Source organism: Lynx rufus, unplaced genomic scaffold, assembly GCF_022079265.1.
Source record: "Lynx rufus isolate CCGP_SWC_20201006 ecotype Redwood Valley unplaced genomic scaffold, mLynRuf1.p SCAF_15, whole genome shotgun sequence".
In the NCBI taxonomy this organism is placed as follows: Eukaryota; Metazoa; Chordata; class Mammalia; order Carnivora; family Felidae; genus Lynx; species Lynx rufus.
In genome coordinates, this window is record NW_025814829.1 from 8,698,364 (window position 1) to 8,722,004 (window position 23,641).

General features: G+C 37.4%; 1 protein-coding gene across 1 annotated transcript in view; it reads left to right on the forward strand.

The window, feature by feature from the left end:
• Window positions 1-23,641, forward strand: part of GPATCH2 (G-patch domain containing 2) — a 176,448-nt gene that overhangs the window by 86,293 nt on the left and 66,514 nt on the right. Inside the window, exon 6 of the mRNA XM_047076559.1 lies at window positions 21,552-21,619. Coding sequence (XP_046932515.1) covers window positions 21,552-21,619 — 68 coding nt within the window. The remainder of the gene's footprint in view (window positions 1-21,551; window positions 21,620-23,641) is intronic.

A 23,641-nucleotide genomic window follows, 5' to 3' on the forward strand; every position in this document is an offset into this window, starting at 1 on the left:
GATGGAGGATAACAACCAGATTTTTCCAAGTTAGGTGACTCCCAAATTTTCTCATTTGTGAGGCTAAAAAAATGCTGCCATTGACCAACAGCCATAAATGCATACATCTGTACATATATTCATAATTTTTTATAAAAAAAATTACAAATTGAGGGGCGCCTGTGTAGCTCAGTCAGCTGAGTGCCCAGCTCTTGGTTTCAGCTCAGGTCATGATCTCAGTTTGTGAGTTCAGGCCCCACGTTGGGCTCTCTCCTCGTCTCTCTCCGCCCCTCCCCCACTCTTTCTCTCAAAATAAATAAACTTTTTTTTCTTTTTTTTCTTTTATTTTTTTTTATTTTTTCAATATATGAAATTCATTGTCAAATTGGTTTCCATACAACACCCAGTGCTCATCCCAAAAGGTGCCCTCCTCAATACCCATCGCCCACCCTCCCCTCCCTCCCACCCCCCATCAACCCTCAGTTTGTTCTCAGTTTTTAACAGTCTCTTATGCTTTGGCTCTCTTCCACTCTAACCTCTTTTTTTTTTTTTCCTTCCCCTCCCCCATGGGTTTCTGTTAAGTTTCTCAGGATCCACATAAGAGTGAAACCATATGGTATCTGTCTTTCTCTGTATGGCTTATTTCACTTAGCATCACACTCTCCAGTTCCATCCACGTTGCTACAAAGGGCCATATTTCGTTCTTTCTCATTGCCATGTAGTACTCCATTGTGTATATAAACCACAATTTCTTTATCCATTCATCAGTTGATGGACATTTAGGCTCTTTGCATAATTTGGCTATTGTTGAGAGTGCTGCTATGAACATTGGGGTACAAGTGCCCCTATGCATCAGTACTCCTGTATCCCTTGGGTAAATTCCTAGCAGTGCTATTGCTGGGTCATAGGGTAGGTCTATTTTTAATTTTCTGAGGAACCTCCACACTGTTTTCCAGAGTGTCTGCACCAATTTGCATTCCCACCAATAGTGCAAGAGGGTTCCCGTTTCTCCACATCCTCTCCAGCATCTATAGTCTCCTGATTTGTTCATTTTAGCCACTCTGACTGGCATGAGGTGATATCTGAGTGTGGTTTTGATTTGTATTTCCCTGATAAGGAGCGACGTTGAGCATCTTTTCATGTGCCTGTTGGCCATCTGGATGTCTTTGTCTTCTTTAGAGAAGTGTCTATTCATGTTTTCTGCCCATTTCTTCACTGGGTTATTTGTTTTTCGGGTGTGGAGTTTGGTGAGCTCTTTATAGATTTTGGATACTAGCCCTTTGTCCGATATGTCATTTGCAAATATCTTTTCCCATTCCGTTGGTTGCCTTTTAGTTTTGTTGGTTGTTTCCTTTGCCGTGCAGAAGCTTTTTATCTTCATAAGGTCCCAGTAATTCATTTTTGCTTTTAATTCCCTTGCCTTTGGGGATGTGTTGAGTAAGAGATTGCTACGGCTGAGGTCAGAGAGGTCTTTTCCTGCTTTCTCCTCTAGGGTTTTGATGGGTTTCCTGTCTGACATTCAGGTCCTTTATCCATTTTGAGTTTATTTTTGTGAATGGTGTGAGAAAGTGGTCTAGTTTCAACCTTCTGCATGTTGCTGTCCAGTTCTCCCAGCACCATTTGTTAAAGAGACTGTGTTTTTTCCATTGGATGTTCTTTCCTGCTTTGTCAAAGATTTGTCTCTCTCAAAATAAATAAACTTTTTAAAAAATTAAGAATTGAACTTCATGATGGGAAGTTAATTTTAGAGGGAATTTAATGAATTTTTGTGGATATAATGAGTTTGAGATGATTCTTAACATTTCCAGAAAGACATCCAAAAGGGTTCCTGGAAGTATGGGACTAGTTGTTGGAAGTGTCGAACTTCAGATGAGAAGACTGTATACATGTGATCAGTCAATAAAAAGGTGATGGTTGAGGGACACCTTGGTGGCTCAGTTGGTTAAGCGTCCAACTTTGATTCAGGTCATGATCTCAGGGTTTGTGAGTTCGAGCCCCGCGTCAGGCTCTGTGTTGACAGCCTGGAGCCTGCTTTGAATTCTGTGTGTTTCTCTCTCTCTCTCTCTCTCTCTCTGTCCTTGTCTCTCTCTCTGTCCTTCTCTCTCTCTCTCTCTCTCTCTCTCTGCACCTCCCACACTCATGCTCTGTCTCTCTCTCTCAAAAACAAATAAAACATTAAAAAAAATTTGTTTAAAGAAGGTGATGGTTGAAGGTAGGAGAGTTAATATACTTCCCCAAAAAGCCAATATGTAGAGAAACGAACAAAAGGCAAAGGATATCACTCTGGAAAACTGGAAGAGATAGTTTCAATTAGAAGAGATCAATAAGTGTGATGGATACAATGGCTTTGTCATCAGTTTGGAAGGATTTTCTTTGTTGTTTGTCTTTTGTTTTATACTAATGCATCATGGTGATGAACTACTAAATTTTATGTATACTTTAATTATGTTTACCTTCCTCTGTAGTCCAGAAAGTTTTTCATGCATGATGATACAACTGTGAGTTTGAACTTTTGCTAATTGTGTAAGGATTCATAGTGATTAACCATATAAATAGAAAGTTCTGGGGGACTCTCATTAAACCAGGCAAAGAGAGAATACAAAAGTGACATGTAAGTGATTTAGGGAAGAAAAAGGGGAGGGTAAATTGATAAGGAATAAAAAATTTTAAAACATCTATGAAATCTGAATTCAGTAGAGGCGATGTGGTGAATCTGCTGCTGGACTTGCTCACTCCTTCCTTGTTGGTTTTTAGTTCCTATTCCAAATATACTGACCACCTCCCTAAAACCTGAGTCGGCTGTCCTTTCATTCATTCAACAAATATTGTAGGTCCTATTTAGATACAATAAGGTGCATTTTTTTTTTGGCCTTGAGTTAATTTTATACATTAACCTAAAAAAGAAAATAATAACTTCCTTCTTACTAGACTGTTACCTCAATGTCAAGAACTCACCCACTCAAATTGAATGGGTAGATGTGTGACATTGAGGTAACAATCTAATGCAGAGGAAGTGGGTTGATTAAGTCAAATGATTGGAACCAACCATGATCGTTTGGGTTGATTAAGTCAAATGATTGGAACCAAAAACCAGCAACAAAGGAATGAATAGCTCTACCAACGAAGTCTAAGGTGAAATGTCAAGCAGATTGGGGCTATGAAGTCCAGATGTACTACTAGTAATAATAGCTAGCATTTATTGAGGCCCTCCTATGTGCTAGGCATTTTTCCAAAGATTTGATGTGTCCTAAATATTAGAATTCTCGTAAGAGACCTATGAGGTAGGCATTACTACTATTGCCCATTGCCTTTTTACACATAAGGCAACAGAAGTAGAAAGAAGTAAAATAACTTGTACAGGTAGAAATTGGGAGAGCATAAATATGAACAAGACAATATAATTTTAAAATCCACACTAAGCTCCAATTACTTAATGCTAGCTTGAACTAAGTAGCTGAGCTGGGTGTCTGTAATATCCTAAGTTGAATGCAGATAGTACTTTACAGCTCCTGTTACAGTAAATATGCACCCTAGCGAGCTGTGTGGTCGGATGACATCTGGTCACCCTAGAGAATTGGGAGAGACCCGAATGGGCCTAGATATAAAGAGGACAACTGATGGCTGCTCAGTCCAGGTGGTCGTGGGTCCATAGAGTACCACTCACAAGCTCTTACTATCTTTAGACATCCTGAATATTTTTACACAGACTATTAGTAGTTTAATAAACAAAAAAAACAGTTGAAAGCAGAATTCCATTTTGAGCATGAAGTATGGCCTTGTTTCATATTGAACCATCAAGACTAGTAAGAAGATGGGTACTTTTTGGCTATAAAGCTAATATTTTACCCAGTTAATAATAATTTTAAATTGCAGTCTAAGGCTTCTGACTGAGAATTAAATAATAATTGCCGGACTAGTTTATGGTTGCTCCTATATCTTCAAAATGTGAGTGGTATGGAATTTTTTTTAAATGTGGGGTGAAGGCAATTAACTGTAAGATCTGTAAGAATCTCTTTGATAGATCGTATTTTGTATTCATTGAAATATTTCTCCACATAATTAAAGGAGCATATTGAGTTTTCCCGCTACTTTATATTTGTTCTTCCCATTGTCATTTACAAGAGATATATATCTGTATCTATGGTCAATAACCAAGGGCTTCCTGAAAACAGATGTACCTAGGATTCTGTTATTTGTGTTTCAAAACAATCAAAATATCAGCCTTGGACTTTGTTGAGATTTCAATGTAGATGTCAAGATAAGATGTCTTATCAAGATAAGATAACATGAATACGTAGGGGCACCTAAGTGTCTCAGTCTTTTAAGCATCCAGCTCTTGATCTCAGCTCAGGTCTTTATCTCAGGGTCATGAGTTCAAGCCACACATTGGTCTCCGTGCTGGGCATGGAGCCTACTTAAAAAAAAAAAATGTATAAATACTTAAATCAATAACTAAGTGTTGTTTCCATTTCATATCTACCATGTGCCAGACGCTGCAATGTGGAGAGAAACAGAAGTTGAGTAACACATGGTACCTGGTCTCTAGATGCTTATGGTCTATGAGAGGGTTAGATAAGTCAATGCAAATTAAAATACAGTGTACTGAATCATATTTAAGTACAATGATTAGGATAGAGAGAGGTTTCTAGGAGACCAAAGGATAATTATTATATCATTATGGATACAAGAACATAGCAATATTATAGGACTTACGTAAGATTCAGTGAAAGGAAACAAAATATTATTTGGTATATACAGTGACAGTTTTTAAATTGAGTTGATTAAGTTATTAACATGCATCACCAAACAAACTCATTTGTTTGTTCCTTTGTGCTGCTAAACAAGGCTTGACAAGTTATGTGGAGTTCTTCCATTTAAGAAGAATTATTTGTGAGAACCGAGATACGATTCAATCAAAATTAGCTTTTCTTTTTTCCTTCATAAATATATTATCTTGGTTAGCACCTTTGATATCACTTATCATCTCCGGGTCTCCATATGCCTAAGACTGACACTTTAACACCAGCCCTTTTGGTTTTATTCACCCATGAAGATTGACATTTGGATTTGCTGCCATACAGATTTGCAGAATCTGTCAGTGTTTCCAGTTTGCCTCTTCAATTTCCATTCAGTCTGAAACCTTTGTTCAAAAAGAAGTCACCCTTCTATTGATTCTCCCCCTCGCTGCAGGGTTTTTAATTTTTTTTTTTTTACCCTGCATTTGGTTTCAAGCTTTGTATTTGTGCTGTGACAGCCAGTTTTTGCATATTTTAAAAGCATTTCTTATGACCTCCCTGCTGGTGTTTTCCCACTTTGTCGTATCTTCTTCAGTAAAGTCTAGAACAGTGGTCCTCAAACTTTTGAGAGGATCAGAAAGAATCACATGGAGGGCTTATTAAAACACAGATGGAGAGGCTTCTTCACTCCCAGAGGTTCTAATTCAGCAGGTTTGGGATGAGGCCGGAGCATTTGCGTTTCTAACATGATCCCAGGTGATGTTGGTACTCCTGGCCTGGGGACCACACTTGGACAACCATGGTAAACAGCAGTGGCTCTCAAAGTGTAGTCTGGGGACGGCAGAGAATCCCCAGGACTCTTTCAGGGGGTCCATAAGAGCAAAACTTTTCATAATAGTACTAAGATATTTGCCTTTTTTTTACCTCAACTTTTCATGAGAATATGGTGGTATTTTCCAGAGTCTCCAGGGAAAGTATTGGATATTTCTTTTTTTTATTATTTTATTTTAAATTTTTATTTATTTTTGAGAGACACAGAGAGACAGAGCACAAGTAGGGGAGTGGCAGGGAGAGAATGAGACACAGAATCCGAAGCAGGCTCCGGGCTTTGAGCTGTCAGCACAGAGCCCGATGCGGGGCTCGAACTCACAAACTGTGAGATCATGACCTGAGCCGAAGTCGGACACTTAACCGACTGAGTGAGCGCTCCTGGACATTCTTGGGTTTAAACTTAGCACAGTTTTAATTTGCAATACGGCAAATGCCAGTACATACAAACCGTGTAAACAAAAGGTCTCTGGAGTCCTCAATTATTTTCAAGAGGATAAAGTTTGAGAAGTGCTGGTACAAAGAAAAGAGCACAACTTCTTTAGAACTAAGGTCACCCTGCGTGTTGAGGTTCCGTTGTGCTCTCTGACCTTACAGCGCACCAGTCTTCCCTTGCCCACCCCGACCTCCGTGCCACTTGTGAGGCATAAGCCCTTCTGCTTCCTTGCCTTCTTATGCTCCTTCCTTCAGCTAGGAACGTCTGCACCCCTCCCACCCTTGGCTTGGCTGCTCCATTTCCTCCCTCACGACTCAGCCCAGCTGGCTTCCACTTCTCCACCGTCTCCCGACTCCTTTCCTTCCCAGAATTTACCACAGTCTATAGTATTCTTGTATGTTTGTTTGTTTTTAATTCATTGTGTTTCCCTAGGCTAACATGCAGGTCCCATAAACGCAGGGTCCTGGTCAGCGTGTGTCTTCTTCCTTTCCCAGGACACATAGTAAAGGCTCAATATTTTCTTGTTGAGTAAATGAACCAGACATTTCTGGACTAAAATACGGGCTCTACTCCTTGTTAAGTAGGTGGTCTCAGGGGGGTTGTTTTAATCTCTTGGAGCCTCATTTGTGAGACAGAGAGAAGAATTAAAATCTTGCAGAGTTGTGAGCAGTAGTAATAACTGCAAATGCATGTTGCTTCTGAGAGTCCGTGCCACCTACGAAGTGCTCGATCAATGTTTGTTAAAATCAATAATAATGGGTACTATTTACTTAGTACATACCGGGTTCATCACAGGGGACAAAAGGAAGGAATAAAACAGTTATCTCTGCACTTGGAGTTGTTCATGGTCCAGTGGACTGTGCTACTTGGCATTCTGTTTGTATACCCAGTCTCACAGAATTGGGTTGTCGTGACATCATGTCAGTGTTTCACAAACTGACCGTGCTAGCAGATCTCATTGTTTCTGATTCCATGTGCCTTAATGTCCATGGAGCTCATAGTGAATACCTATGGGACAATTCTAGAATAATTGGTGATTATCTAGTCTCTTAGTTAGAGCGATGCCTAAGATGCTACCACTGCTTTATGGATAGCTTCTTCTAGAATTGATTTTAAGAGCGTGTTAGGTATTCTGCCATTTTCTCAGCATATGCTGGTGTTTGACAGCCTTCTTTCTGTCAGTGGATTCTCTTAATAGTGTGCTACTCTGGAAAGGTAACTCAACAGTTTTTTTTTTTTTTCTTTTCTCTTATAGTCTTTTTTTCCTTATTACACTTGACCAACTTATGTGAAATTGTTCGAGGAGTATTTTAAAAATCATGAACTGTTCCTTATGCAAAGCACTTCGTAAATTATATTCATTTACTCCATTTATTCTCTATATACTTCCTACTAGGTTTTATCTTTTGTATTATTTAATTTTATGGAACTGGTGTTAGAATGGGTTTATCTATACACAGAGCAGCATGGCTCTGAGACAGCATGTCTAGATTTTTGAAAGACTAAAGTATTTAACCTGATTGTGAGATATTCAGAATCTATACCGAGTTGTTTTATGGCTATCACAAAATGCTAATCAGCTGTAGTGAATAATATTTGTACTTTGGATGACTTTATCACATGGCTCAGTGTAGGCCGGTATACCACGTTCTGTTGGCAATACAACAGTAAATTAGACAAAAGCCACTGTTTTTGAGAAATGTATATGCTTATAGACAAATGTGCATTTGCAGTTATAACATGAGGCAGCTGTTATGTGACATAAAATACAAGGAAATAGGGGCGCCTGGGTGGCGCAGTCGGTTAAGCGTCCGACTTCAGCCAGGTCACGATCTCGCGGTCCTTGAGTTCGAGCCCCGCGTCAGGCTCTGGGCTAATGGCTCAGAGCCTGGAGCCTGTTTCCGATTCTGTGTCTCCCTCTCTCTCTGCCCCTCCCCCGTTCATGCTCTGTCTCTCTCTGTCCCCAAAAAAATAAATAAACGTTGAAAAAAAATTAAAAAAAAAATACAAAGAAATATACAAATTCCAAGTGGGGAGCGAAATTCTGTTGGGTGTGGTCAGAGAAGTCTTCAAGGTTTTTTCATTGTGTGTGTGTGTGTGTGTGTGTGTGTGTGTGTGCATTTGAAGTTGAATATGGGAGGAGATGCACTGGCTATATTACTTCAGTAGCATATATTCCAATGGTCTGCCAGTTCAGGTTTCTTTCAGGCTCTTAGAATTGGCCAAGAACAGCAAACCAGCTGTAAAACATTCAATTTAGAGACCGTTATTATAGATAAGATACTTAACTCTATTTTATTTAAACTCATGACCTTTACACTAATTGAAAAGCATCAGAAAAGCACCAGCCTATGTAGTCACTAACAATGTCTTTGTGGAAAATTACTGAATTAAGTTTTGTGATTTAGACTGGCCACCACGTAGCTGTAAATTAATGTGTAAAGTAACTCTTCTTGAGAACGTGGTGTCTCTCAGATATTAAACTTGTATCTGCATTTCTAACATGTTCATGAGAAACAGTTGCTCATCTGATTTTTATCAACTGGAACTAAGACTATTTCAAGTAACTCACTGCAAAGAGTGATGCCAGCCCCGATACTAAACATCTCCAATTGCACCGTTGCTCTGCATGCACACCCTCCTCATTCCCGACTCCCTCCAACCCTATAAAAACTCCTTAGTCAATGCTTACATCTACTGTAATACTTACTTGTGTCATCTTATTATCGCAGTTGTATCTTGCGTCAGACGTGGAGAAAATTAAAACCAATAGTAATAGTCAGACAGTGATCTACGTGCTGTTCAGATGATCTCATTTCATTCACATTGTAACTCTATAAAATAGATACTATTTCCGTCCCCATTTTGTAGCTGTGGGAGTTGAGACAGTCCTAGAGCTGAAATGTGGAAGAATCAAGATTTGGACGCAGACAATGTGGACTCAGAGCCCACACTTTTAATCACTGTACTGTTTTCCTCCTAAGAACCACTTTATATTGGAGAAAAGGACACAGTGGATGAAATCCATAAATTCTAGTTTATTTTGTTAAACCAGGTGGATTGTGTATTCCATTGTGATCATGCCTTGGGCAGCAAGAATTACTGCTAAGACTTCTTATTGCTTTGCTTTCTAATCTTATCATAAAAGTATGTTTTTGTTGGGACACCTGGGTGGCTCAGTCGAGTAAGCATTCAACTCGATTTCAGCTCAGGTCATGAGCTCACGATTCATGCGTTCAAGCCCCACATGGGTCTCTGCACTGACAGAGCAGAGCCTGCTTGGGATTCTTTGTCTGTCTCTCTGCCCCTCCCCTGCTCGTTCTCTCTCTCTCTCTCTCTCTCTCTCTCTCAAAATAAATAAATAAACATTTTTTTAAATTTTTAAAAATAAATAAAAAGTATGTTTTTGTCGCAGTTGATTTTGTAACCTGCAGATTGAGAAATATGATATACATTATGCTGTAAAACAGTGAAAAAGCTTAAACTAGTCAAGTACTTACGCTTTGCTGCTTATGCGTGGATCACACAGAAAGATTTTCATCATTCTAATGTAAGGATACTTCTTCTATCCATGAATATTTAAAGGGTCGATGTCCATTTGTAAGTGTAGTGGGCAAGAATTTAATACCTGGACAAAAGAAAATGTAGCTTTTTTATTCACCACATTTGATATTTCTCATGAAGTTCCATTTATTACTAGTAGGTGAAGGGACAGTGAGGGGACGGAGTGCACGGGTAGGGAAGCAGGGGTCAGGGAGGTGATCCAGATTTGCCAATTACTGCATCTTGGTATAACGTATTTCCTTGGGCAGCTTACCATTTTTCTTTTTCTTCTTTTTTTTTTTTTAATGTTTATTATTTGAGAGAGAGAGAAAGAGAGCAAGCAGGGAAGGGGCAGAGAGAGGGGGAAACACAGAATCCGAAGCAGGCTCCAGGCTCTGAGCTGTCAGCACAGAGCCCGACACCGGGCTCGAACTCACAGACTGTGAGATCGTGACCTGAGCTGAGGTCGGCTGCCTAACCGACTGAGCCACCCAGGCGCCCCTGTAGCTTACCCTTTTTCTGACACACGCTCGGTCTTGCAGTTCTTCTCCGCCTCCCGTCCACTTCTCTCCAAGATGGCAGTGGGGAGTTTAGGTGCCCTGGAGGTTATGGTGGAGATTGCCTTAGAGTCATGCACCATCTTAGGTCTGTTCACTGTATTTTGGTCCTTACTGATCTCTGACTGTCTGGTCTAGAATGAACCCTGGTGCCTCGTTCACACACATGAATTTGGTTCTCTTTGCTCTTTTGAGGTATCATGCTGGTACCCATTACTGAATCCCATGGATTCCAGTCATTCGCCCCTAATCTCCAAGTCCTTGTGCTTCTTTGAGTCTCCCCCCCCCCACCCCCCGCCCCAGGGTTACAGAAGCTCCTGGGTCACCTGTCTAGCACACCCAGGCTGGGGCGGGGACCAGTAACGTTCTCAAGCTATCTCTCCAACCCTCTCCTTCCACAGATGTGACAGTTTTTTTCCTCCTGTGACAGTTTGGGCAGGATGCCAACTCAAATGTGGCCTCTCCTAGAGGCTTGCCTCTTCATCAGCTGTGCTCAGGAAGCAGACATTCCTCAGATTTCCTCACTTCTCTGATCTTGCACCTTGCTTTGCCCCAGACGAGTGGGGGCAGTTAGAACTTTGGTTTCTAACTTCTTTCCCCTACTTCAGCCTCACCTCTTGTTCCATGCTCCACAGGAAGGAAAGGGTCAGGAAGCACCTCGGCCTGGCCTCCACAGACAGAAGGGGTTGCCTCTTGACGCTGTGTGTCTGTATGTCGTTAGAGGCAACTGTATTTGCATCTCCCAGGCTCTTGATACAGAAACCCGAAAGCACCGAAGGATAGAGATTTAGTGAAGGTGAAAATACAGAGATTTAAAATATGAAAATATTGTCTCCGTTTTTGTTTGTTTTTATTCATTTGGGTTTCTGGCTCCCTTTTCCTTCTGGAGTCAGACAGTATCAACTAGGTGGATTATCTAGCAAAATGTTGCTAGATTATTTTACAGAAAGAACCATATGAACCATAGATTTCTGAAACCGCATTACCCACTCAACTTTTTTTTTTTTCTGACAGACTTCTAGTCTAGTCAAGCTTATTTCTTCATTTCCAATCTATACGCCCTTTTGATCCATACCTCGTGTCTGTGTTTAGCATATAATTCCCCTCCTTCCATCACCTTAAACCCTACCGGTCTCTCCCACTCAGCATCAGCCCCGTCGCCTCCAAAAAATGGCTTTTGCTAAGTTTTGCTAAGTGTTGCAGTTATGAACTCAATGCACACAGTTTAACAGTGGTTTAATTGGTATTAGTTTCATATTTTTTAAGTTTGCAGCGTATTAGCTAGCAGGGATTCATATTATGCTGTTCTTTAGAATTTCCTATAGTAACTAGCAGAGTGCTGGGCATATAAATTAGATGTTTAGTATCTCTTCTCTTTCACTCGTTCTTGACCCACTTAATAGCATGTTTTTGGTTTCTCTTTTTAAGAATAAAGGTAGAATTTTTTAACTCATTCACTCATTTATACCTTAAGGAATAGTTTGTGTATGCTTCCACTTGCTATAATAGCATCATCGTCATCATTATTATTAATTAGGGCCAGAACTTGGCACATGTAACAAGATACCCAAATAATGGTAGCTTGATCAAGAAGGGTTCCGTTGTTTTTTCCCTCGTGTTGTGAGAAGACATTTGATGGCTTCATTATCAAGGGTGGAAACCTTTGATTCTCGTTCGTTCCTACTCAAAAAAAATGGATGCTGTTGCCTACATCTCAGGCAACCTAAGTACAAAGAAGGACACGAGGCTCATGCCAGAGAAGTAAACCCCATTGAAAGAACTTTCTTTAGAAGCTCCACCAGTGATAGTACATACTTCTTATTGGCCATAAATTGCTTCGCCTAGTCACCACTGACTTTCTTGATTGATGTATTCATGCAACCTAAGTTAAGCTAGATAGTAACTTCTTTGTATTTCAAGCAAATTCTACTGATAAGAATCCCCAAAATGTGGAGATTTTTTTACTGTGTGATTTTATTTTTTTACTTGAAATATATGTGGGCCAAAGGATATTAAAAGTTACACGTTATTATTTGGGATTTGTGTTACCAATCATTGAAGAAGGTTGGTATATAATATACTAAGATTATATAGTTATCTATTAACTAATATTTGATTTATTTTTATTAACCCATTCACTCATGTATCCCTTAAGGAATAGTTTGCCTAAGCTCCTACTTGCTCTCTCTTTCTTTCCCCTCTCAAGTCACTGTTCTGTTCTTTTTCTTTTTAAGTTACACAAACATTTTAGTGCACCTTAAAGTATAATAATCAGGTTTTGAAATACATTACAGAAGATTGAATGTTTGCCAGCATGCTTGCTTCCAGAGAACAGCTTAGAGAATGTTATCTTAAGTGTTTTGTTTGCTAAATATAAGCCATGTTAAGTTCATCAGTTTTAAAATGTGGAGACTATCAGGATTTTTTTAGTAAATTACTGTCAATGTATCCTTGAGATTCCTAGAAACAATCTTTTAGACATCAAAACCACCCTGTAATTTTTTTTCTCTTAATGCAAATTAAGATTTCATATATCACTATCAATTTAAGGTGGAAAGAAATTGACTAGTTTATAAAAACATTTTGAAAAACAAAGAGAATAATATGTATTTCAAAAAGGTATATGCACAACTAATAATGTTGTGACAAATTATCAGATAATTAACGTAGAAAGAATAATATGAGTTTTAACTGAAATGTCAATCAAGTGTTTTAAGTATAGTTTAAGTAACTGAAAACTAAGCACTCAAGATTTCTCCTAGTCTGCCTATATTCTTAAAGTACATTTTTTAATGCACATGATAGAATTTTTCATACAAAAAGCCATCTTAATATTTTTTTATGTTATCAATCATGTTGGTTGGCTGAATGTCATAATTATCTTTACTGCTGTTACCTCCTGACCTCCTCTAACTACAAAAAAAAAAAAAAATTCACATGTACCCAGCTTTTCAGTATGTTGTAATTCTCATTAGGAATGAGAACTATTGAGTATCCTTTTCTTTTGTAGGTTCTAGCCTTCATATAATAGACTGTGTGTATGCTAAGCTCCAAAGAGAAAACATTTCCTAGCTTCTATTTTCTGTATATGTGACTCCTTTTTTTTTTTTTTTTCACTTCTGCAGAATAGTGGGAGACAGGAGAGGAGACTTCAAAGCACCCATTAGAATTTTTATTCATTGTCTGAAATTCCTTTAAACAGTTGAACATTACTTTTAAAAGCATTTTGAATGTCCAGAGAAATAAAAGGATTTTTATAAACAAATTCCCTGGCAGGAGCTACATTACGCGCTATATATTTCAGGCTAATAATAAGGGCTCACTGTAGGTCAGTGTGTCGTATCCCAGCGGTGTCTAGTGAGATGGAGGTTATCTTATATGTCAGCTGGCTAACCCTGTGAACAATTTTGAGCAGGCAAGATAATGGGACTGAATTCTGAAATGAGAGTTGAAATATACTGAAATAGTGTCACATGTGAGAACAGTAACTTTTTAAAAATAAATGTAGTCACCTTTTGACATCATTAGGCATATTTGATAATAATGCTTAATGGGGTATATTTTAAGTGGATAGATTGGGTAGAGGATGAAGTGAATCCTATATAATTGTATGTTTAAATAGATAAATAAAAAATCATAAATTCTCTCGTGCACAGAAGATTTTCATTGATAGAAAGGTACCGAGCAGAACTGGTAACATTTTTTTCTTCTCTTATGATTACTAAATTAATATTACCTGATAGTAGTAATGTTTCAACTTCTTGATTGCAATTTTAAGTTTTGAATATAAAATTACTTCTACCCAAACATAGGTGCAATAAAATAGAAATCTTTAAAATTGCTTTGCTTTACTGAATTTCCAGGACAGTATCTGCATAAACCATTATATAAAATGCGTTAATGCCCTTTTTAAAATGTAATTCTTTACAGGATTTTTCATTCAGCCTTTCATTATATTTCCCTGCAAAGTCCGTAAATAGACACTTAATTTTGAGAAAAAGTTTGGGTGTATATGTGGGTGTATGCAAATGAACCTCAAGAAAATATGTACTTTTAAATGTGGATATGATTGTGTGATATAAATTGAATAAGATAATCCATATGCTGTCATGGTATATAAGCTAAAATTTTAGAAGATATAATAGATTAAGTATAATCTAAGTTATGTTGAATTTGGATGAAATTATAAAGTTTTCTTACATCATCTTATGCACATTTTGTTTATTATTTGGCATTGACTTTTACAAAAGGCAGGTCTTTACACACGGAGGATTTTGTATAAACATATGTGGGCACATCCTTATTTTCTGAAGCCCGTACCAGTGCAGGCATCGTAAATGAATGATTTAGGAAGCCTTTGGTCAGCCAGCAGAGGCCACTCACAGCTTGCTACTAAACTGGACGGCAAAGCAGAACTCCCTCTTTAATCACTATTTGCCATCATTCTGAGCTGGTTAATTTTTAGTTTCTTACTCAAAAAAAAAAAATACTGTGGAGCAGTATGAAAAAAAGTTGTTGCTCTATTTGTTTTTTAATTACGTAGTGATTAATCTTTTGTATTAAAGTATTTAGATCGTTCATTATTAGTGCTTACCAGAATGAGAATTTATGCACTTAATAATTAGAAGTATTATTATTCTAATACGCCAATCCTTCTAAATTCTTAATTATTAATGCTGACTTATTTTAACGAGGGAAAAAAACTTTAAGGATTTCAAATAATTACGATGTTTAGTTTTAGATTAAAAACGTAACAATTGCTAATGTCATATATGTACATATACATATGTATGTATATTTCTAAACCTTCACCAATTTAGTATAATTCACATTTTGACAGTTCTTTTAGAGAAATCTATGTGCTACTATTACTCGAACATATGCTGAGATTACTTCCAGATTATCTGAAGCCTGTCTTCATTCACTACTTCACGTGATGCTGGCAGCTGAAAGGTTAGCATCTTCCCTTTGACACATAGGATTCCCGCTAGGAAGGCTAATCCGCAATTGAAAGGAAAGCCTTGTGCTTCTCTGTGCTTTATTTCCTGTGATTTTTTGATTCTTTATAAAACCTTTTTGGTTTGAAGGTGTAATCTCAGATTTACATTGATACCTACTTTTGAAGGGAAAAAAAAATGGTCCACATTCCCTAATTTTCCAAATTCCTAAGCATATTCTCATCATGGAGTGTTTACCCCCCTTTAGTATAGTTTTTAAATTTCTTACTACTTGGGGCTCCTGGGTGGCTCAGTCGGTTGAGCGTCCGGCTTCAGCTCGGGTCACGATCTCACAGATCCTGAGTTCAAGCCCCGCATCGGGCTCTCTGCTGACAGCTCGGAGCCTGAAGCGTGCTTCAGATTCTGTGTCTCCCTCTCTCTGCCCCTTCCCCACTCATGCTCTGTCTCTATCTCTCAAAAATGAATAAATGTTTAAAAAATTAAAAAATAAATAAATAAATAAATACAAATTTTTTACTACTTTGGCTGTAATGACTGGCAGTAGAACTGTTTCTTATTCCCGTTAGCGAATACATACCATATGCTAACAACCCTGTTTGGACTACCATGCTTCTTCTTGCCTATACTTAAAATAGCCACATAGATTACTCTGAACTTACAAGTAAGGACCAGAGTATCATCCTTGGAGGTATAATTCTTGGCTGAAGATTTTCTGAGAGTATATTCTAGATTCAGGCAAGCATCTCCTACAGCAAATCCCCAAATACAGAAAACACTTGTTTTGGTGTATTGTCTCCTTTGTGTAGTCCGGAAGAGAAAAAGTAATAGGTTGGGAATAGGACAATTTAGGTTCAGATCTAGCTCTGTTTAATCTTGGTGATCTGGGGCATGTGCCCTCATCTGACATTTGAGAATAATGATGCTTATTTACTCATCCACCTTGCCCGTGAAAACACCTTATAAGCAGGCAAGAGCTACAAAGCTTAGGCGTGTCGTTATCATTACTAACGATGATAGTAATTCTTGATGTGCCATGGTGGTCATTATCACACTTTCTTAGTTCATTTATTCACGTTTACATCCTTCCAAGAAGGATTAAAAATTGCTAAAAATATAATGGAACAATACCTTGACGACGAGGTAAAATCACTGTTATATACACTACAATATAATTCAGGTGACGTGAAGGCTATGAGGGGTAGATGACACATAGATCCAGTGTGAGATCCACTGATAAGAGCAAGCTTGATTGTGAATATTGGTAAATTTTAAAATGAAAACCTGGTACACATTTCTGTAATGTTACTACACTTTATAAAATTCCAAAGGCATTTTCTTAGTTGGAAAATCAAGTTATAGTGTATGAATTTAGTAATTTAGTACAACACTTTTTGAAATCTCAGCTAATTCAGTTGTCCTCAGAAATGGACCATCTTCCCTACTGAGTGTTCCTTCTAGGAGGACATTGTCTAAAGCTAAAACTTCTGACGGGTGAAGACTTATAGTGACCTCTACCTCATATCCAATACGTCACCAAGCACACATGAGGTGTTGCATACGCACCTACTATTTTTTAGTGTCTTATAGCCATAAAGAGGATTTTTGCTAGTCTACTGTATAAATACACATTTTACTTTAATAGAAATCGAGGCAAATGAAGGTAAAATGTGAATTAGCACATGAATTACTTGCTGATTTTTTATTCTTTAAAACACACAAAACAAACAAACAAACAAACAAACAAAAAAACACCCTGGAATCAAAAGGGTTCCTTAAACTCAGGACTTTATCATGATTATCAAAAAGATTATATTCAGTGTGACAGAGAACTAAAATCACCCAATGGAATGGGAACCATATAGCACTTAATCATATAGCAAATATAAGCATAATTTTACATACAGAGTAGTTAACTAGTAAACATTTGTTGAATTATATCAAGTAGAGCAGTTTTGGGTGCTGACAAGGGAAGAAGTCAGTTACTCATAAGGAAGGATCACGCTGGAAAATAAGGATCGGATTAGAGAGGGCTTTGAATGCATTTTTCATTAGTTTTAATTTTACTTTCAGCATAGAGCTATGGATAGCTCTGGAATGAGAAAAGTGACATGTGAAAAGCAGCGAGTTAGAAAGTTGAATTTGGCAAGTTGGTAAGATGGATTGGAGCAGGGAGAGATAATTGCATACAACTCCCTTCTCACAGGTGATTTTTTTCCCCTTCTTCCTGTTAAATCAGATAACTACTTTGTTTCCCTTTAATCTTATAAATGATATCCATTTATGCTACCTGAATTGTCCTTCTTTGTATTGCTTTACAAGTGATTCTAAAGTAATTTTTATTTTTTTGTACGTTGTTGTCGAAGTAATTCTAGTGTTATTTCCTTGAATGTTTTCCATCCCCAAGTAGATTGTGCCTTTGTGAATTGTGACCATTCTGTAAGATTATATATGAGAATAGAGGACACAATGAAATATTTTATTCATTCTCCACCTATCTTGTAACAGGACTTTTTAGAACACTTGATATAAAACTCATTTGAAATACTTTTGGAGAGCCGTTTTGTTTATTTTGCCGTATGGGGTCAAAAGATGTACAGTTTGTACATTCATTTTAACAGCTAATTAATCGAAATCAGTTACTGCAAAACATGTAGGTTATTATTTCTTATGATTGTTTTTGAATGAAGATAAATGTGTAGACTAGCAAGCCTAATACATTTCCTTCCATCTCTGCTCTGCTCCCCTTACTTCCTACCCTCAGGGCTGAAAGCCCTATTGTTAAGCCTTGGTTTGCTGAGTTGTGTTCCTTATTATCTGTCACATATATTTGACTGCCACATGTGTTGAACATAGCAGGGGGCCTTCATGCCGAGCCTGGTAAAGTTTAGGGGCTTCTTTCTCTCTTCAGAGAAGTTGAGTCAAATTAATACTGGTCCTTAGAGAAGCAGAAAACTTCCGAGTCTTGACACGCGGGCAGGAAGGCTCAGGCAACATCGCCCTGGAGCCTGGAGGCCCGGCGGATTTGATTGACCAGTCCTCACAAAATCGAAAGGCCTTCTTTCGAATGGCATCCTGCCACCCTAAGTATTTGTCAATGTGGGCACTGAAGCAGAATAGCATTTGGAAAGCAAACAAAATGTAATTGCAAATAAGAGCAAAGTTGAAGGAGAAGGACTGTGTTAGAGGGAGAGAAGAAAGAATGATGGCCTCTTGTACTTCCTGGGGACATAACACTTCATTTACAGAAGGAATCTTGATCCTTGAAAATATGAGTAGGGGTGTCATCCCACATTGGACAGGCTTTTCATGAATCCTGTAAGACCGTTGTGTCTCAGATACGTTTACCTGATTTGGGAAGTAATTGATTCAGTTATCTAATTGTAGAAGAACAGGATGGAATTGTGGCAGATTTGTTCACAACAAAATGAAAATGAGATGTAAAAACAAGCGTGGCGTTTTACCTTTTGAGGACAGTTATGAAATTGGCATTAACAAATCAGTGATAGGAAGAAGAAAACCATTTTAATGTGGCTAATGAAAGTGAGAGGATGTTTTGTCACTGATGTCATACAGCTAAGTTTCCCACATAGTCTTACTTACTGACCTTACTGACAGTGGTACTTCCTTGTACAACCGTTACTCAGTTTTCATCTGCCATTATTACATTCCTATTTTCTGAGGTTGGTAATAGTAAATAACAACAGCAAAAACTAAACCCGTGTGGTCTTTTAGCATTATAGTTTATTTCACAATCCAAAATGGCCAGAAGTTGACAACTGCTTTGTTATCTAGAGACCATCCATTCCTTTCTAGCTTCGAGTTGTCTTTTTTGTTTGTTTAATAACTTCAGTAATAAACATAGTCAATGAGAAGAAATATACCTACCTTACTTAGGACTGTAGTCACTATTGATATAACAATATTTAAACGTGAAACGTAAGAATTCTGGACATACAGTGTGATGTCTACGATTGTCATCAGTAGTTATTGCCCAATTACATAAATATCTCCAGAGTCTCAACAAAGAGTCTTAACAATGTGGAAATACTGTTTCTCATGAAGAACAGAATACCTGCTCCCGCTCTAATCTTGTGGAATAAAATCTACTTTTCCTAACAGAAAAACTTTACTATGTGAATATTTTATTGATATTTAAAGAGATGTTTTTGCTTTTTTTTTAATTTGTTATTTCTTTCTAAGACATTTCTGTAATAACTGGAAGCCATATTTTTTGGAAAATAAAACAATGTAATTGCCATACTTGTTTAGTAGAAGCTATTACTTTGCCGTGATGTTTAAAACTGCTTCATTTATTTTTATGAAGATTCCTATCTAACCCTAAATTGTAGTTTTAGAAAGAATTTTGCAAGAATATTGCTTGATATTTTATAACATTGAAGTATGTACTAATAATCATATTAAATACATGCTTCCAAATTTAAAATACACGGAAACTTTAGTAGAGCACTGTTTTCCACGGGGTGAATTCTGTATGAGGATCTTACTCTCAGATTTTCAAAATGGGTGTCCAGTCCCAAAGTCGCAAAGGTCTCCGTAGTAAAGACATTTCACTCCTGACACAGACTAGTGATATTAACCCTGAGAAGATCATCATGTGTCGACCTCAGTGTTGTATAATTTCATTAAGAAAAAATTCTAAATTATGGCTGTTGTCATATCTTCCCAAGTAAAACAAAAATGGACTTGAAATAACAGGAAAGGGTATTCACCTCTTTTATTTTTTAAAAAAGGACCATGTCCTATGTAAAGATGGAAAGTCATTTAAATATCTACATTTGGTACTGTAAATCTTTTGAGAGTTATTTGCAGCAATTGAATTGAGCTTATAGTTTATACATCTATGATTTCTGAGAAATACACAGTGTGATTATTTCTGACTAGATTGAAAGCTTACATTTGTATTGTGGGATAAATTAGTTACAAATTCGGTTTTGTTGTATTCAGTTGCATTGTTTTCATCAGGCAATTTATCACATGGGGGTATGTGAAATTTCTTCATTTATTAAATTTCAGATTATGTATTTCAAGCCAGAGCAAGACTTAAACATTTTTCCATAAGTATAGCTTCAGGTAAACAAGCAATTTTAGCCCTGAAAATAGCTTCTGCTTCTGTCAACACGTTGTTTATTCTTTCTCTGAGATAAAAAGTTCAGTTTTCTGATATTTGTACCAAGATAAAGTCAGTAAACAAGATTAATATAGTGTGGAAAAGGTTGTCAGCAGCCCTGGCAAAGGAAATAAGTTGCCTGTACATAGAACATACTGTAAACTGAATAAAAGTGTCAGGTCCACCATGAGATAATGTGATCATGAACCTCTAACAAAGCATGACATAGGCACAGTCGGCTTTTCTCATAGCCACAGTGTAGAAAATGGATTACTGTATTCCTGGGATACCCACTGGAATAGCATGAAAACCTCATTTTGAGATGAATGCAGGATGTAGTCCTGGAGTTGAGCCACATGTTTACCTGTGGTGCCCAAACCATAGGGTTATTAATGTCATCATCTGCGCACATGTGCAGTATTTGCATTTCTTGCGATTTCAGAGGGTATGCTGGCATCCTCGTTACCCGAGTGAGAAAAGAACAAACACATGTTTGGAAATGTTAGGCTTTTTTCATAGGCGTTTTTCTGCCTCATCGTGCTTTCTTTGGTGGTATACTTTAAGTGACACGTTTATAATTATGCGGGGTTTTTTATTATGATGATGATAGAGCATAAGTTATGACCTTTCGTTGTAAGATATGTCTCGTTGATTGTGATTGTAGATTCATTCTTGCTTGCATGGCGCTGCTTGCGTTTGCCTTTGAAAACCCTCTATAAAATACAAGGTGTGAATTTTTTTAATGAGAGTAGCTTAGATTATGAAAAATTTTTTTGAAACTTTGACTATCAGACTTTTAATTTTCTTTAGAGATAAAGGAATAGAATGTTGTTCTTTTAGGTGAAATTATATTTTGTTCTGCGCAAATATGTAGATTATCCCTAACTTTATGGGAAAACTATGAAAAGGACTAACAACTACTTCCTTGATTCAAGTTCTTGCATGCATTTAAATGTGTGCATTATATTTAGGAATTAACCACAAATCCGTTGGTTTTGGGTAATATCACTTTCTCAACACTAATTAAGCGAACCTCTTTTTTTGTGTGTATGATGAAATATATGCATAATCGAGCAGTATTTGGAAACAAGCGTCAGCGGTCTAGTTCTTAACATTTTTTTTTATTATAAAAGTACTTTTTAACTAGTCTTAAAATTCTAGCAGAGGAACTATACAGTAAACCAAAACAAGAGGCCCTTCTTACCCAGAATGAAATTACACTTTTGGTCCATGCAATGTGGTTTAGCTTTTGAGAATTAATATTTTATTCTCCATTTTAGAGTGGAAGTCCTCAAACAGAAACGTCCCTTTATTATTCATGGGATTTTTTTTTTTTTTTTAAGAAACTCATCCGTGATTTATTTTTTGTTTCCACTCTCCTTTCAGGTGGGCACCCCGGGCCCTGTCAGTAACAAGAGAATGGTTCACTTTTCCCCAGATTCACATCACCATGAGTGAGTACGCACTGATTTGTATAATCTTGGGGTATTCTCCATCTTTCTTTTGGAAACTGGTAGCTGTTGCTAGTAAATGTGGTTTAATTTGCACTTCTTATACCACTGACATTGACAGTTGTACAGGAACAGTTTCAACCTGTGGCAGGAATGTAAATAAAGGTTTTTGAATACAATCATTCTTTTCTTTGCGACAGAATTTGAAATTCTAAGTTTTCATTACATTAAGTAGCATCAAGCTCTCCTCCTACTCTTCCTGTCTTCCTCCCTACTCTTTCCAAAGCACTAAAACACAAAGTGACTACTTAACTCATTACTTCTCTGCTTTCTGCTCCTGCCCAGCAAGAGACGTGAAGGAACCAGAACGTATTTTCATTTGGCAACAAAAGGGAGAGTCTAATTTACTAAGTAATTCCAAAAATTAAAAATTGAGCTTTAACGTTGGTAAATTATTGGGTGAATTTCTAGGTGCTAGTTCTAAGTACATCTTTATCAGAAGAGCTTAAATACATATATATTTTGGGTCAGTACCGTGTCTCCTGGGAAATTGGTTGAACTTGAAGAAAAAGGCCATAAGATATGGAAAGACATGGATTCATGATTGAATGAATTTTTTCTGGCAAGCAATCATATTAGGATCCAATAGATCCTAGCTTTTAAATCCTTTCCTTAACCAATGTAAAACAAATTATTGTTCATCTATAGTTTATTTTATATACATTATTAATACAAAATGTAATCTATATGATATAAAATATTATTTATACAGATTATTATTTTCTGGAGTATTTATTTTATAGGTTACAATATCATAATCTTTCCTTTAAATAGTTTATTTCATTCATTTTTATTATCCTATAAGACCTTTTCTCTATTGTTTCTCAAACATGAAGAAAAAAGAATAAGGCTTTTTATTAACTCAACCAAAAGATTTATATATTTTCTTCTTAACTTTTTGTTCCGACATGAATCAAAACCACTAGCAAGTAGATATAGAGCCGTCTTTAAACCAAAAATTGCATTTGTTAATGATTGTAAATGCTCTGAGGGCAGACAAATCTCTTTATCACTATTGGAGTCCTGTGCTAACAGTGCCTAGTAGACAGAAAGTAGTAATTGAGTGAATGCAGATATGAAAGTGTGAATGTAAATGGGGCAAACTGGATAATGTCAACCGAGTATTGCTTCTCCAGTTAGCAGGTATGACCCTCACTGTGTGCCCCTGACATCCATTCCACACGAATCTCCCCAGTGGTTCTTAATCAATTAAATAAGATTCTCTAGGAGTGGAATTCAGATGTCACTATTTTTAGAGTTTCCGAGGTTACCCAATGTGCTTGATTACCATTCTGTCAACACTCAGGACTAACATGGAGTCATTTCACCACCTTGCACCCTCCATGCTACCAGTCCGGTCCAGTCTCTTCAGTATCTCATGCTGACTCCGTCTTTTCCACTTTCTGCTCTATTCTTTTAAATAAGCACTGCTATCTTTTATATTAGTACAGGATCCTAGTGAATCTTTCTCTGTGTTCTCACTCTTTGAGTACATACTGCTTACTTTTGCTAAAGTTCATTCTGATTCTTTTATTCCCCTACTTGTAAACCCCCAGTATTGCCTCTTGACAGTGGAAAAACCTCGTTAGCATATTATTAAAAGCTCTTCAGGATCTGACTCCAGTACCTTTCTGCCTGATCCATTATTTCTCCTTCTTAGATAATGGTCCAACTGTCTTCCCTGGTCTGCCTGTCTTCCCTAAATATGACCTCTGCATCACTGCCCTAGGATTTTTCTCTTGGATTCTCTCCTACCTGGATCTTTCAAAAATCCGATTTGTCCTTAATCAGTCTTGACTGGTTGAAAACCACCATTTTATCAGAACGTACTAGATACTAGTAACAGAATGCAACACGAAACGAACAATAGCCTGAGCCGAAAGGTTTTATTTTGTTTCTCGTATAAGAAGTCAGGAGGGAGGTGGCCCTAAGGCTTTTCAGTGGCGTAAAATTACTATCACAGGC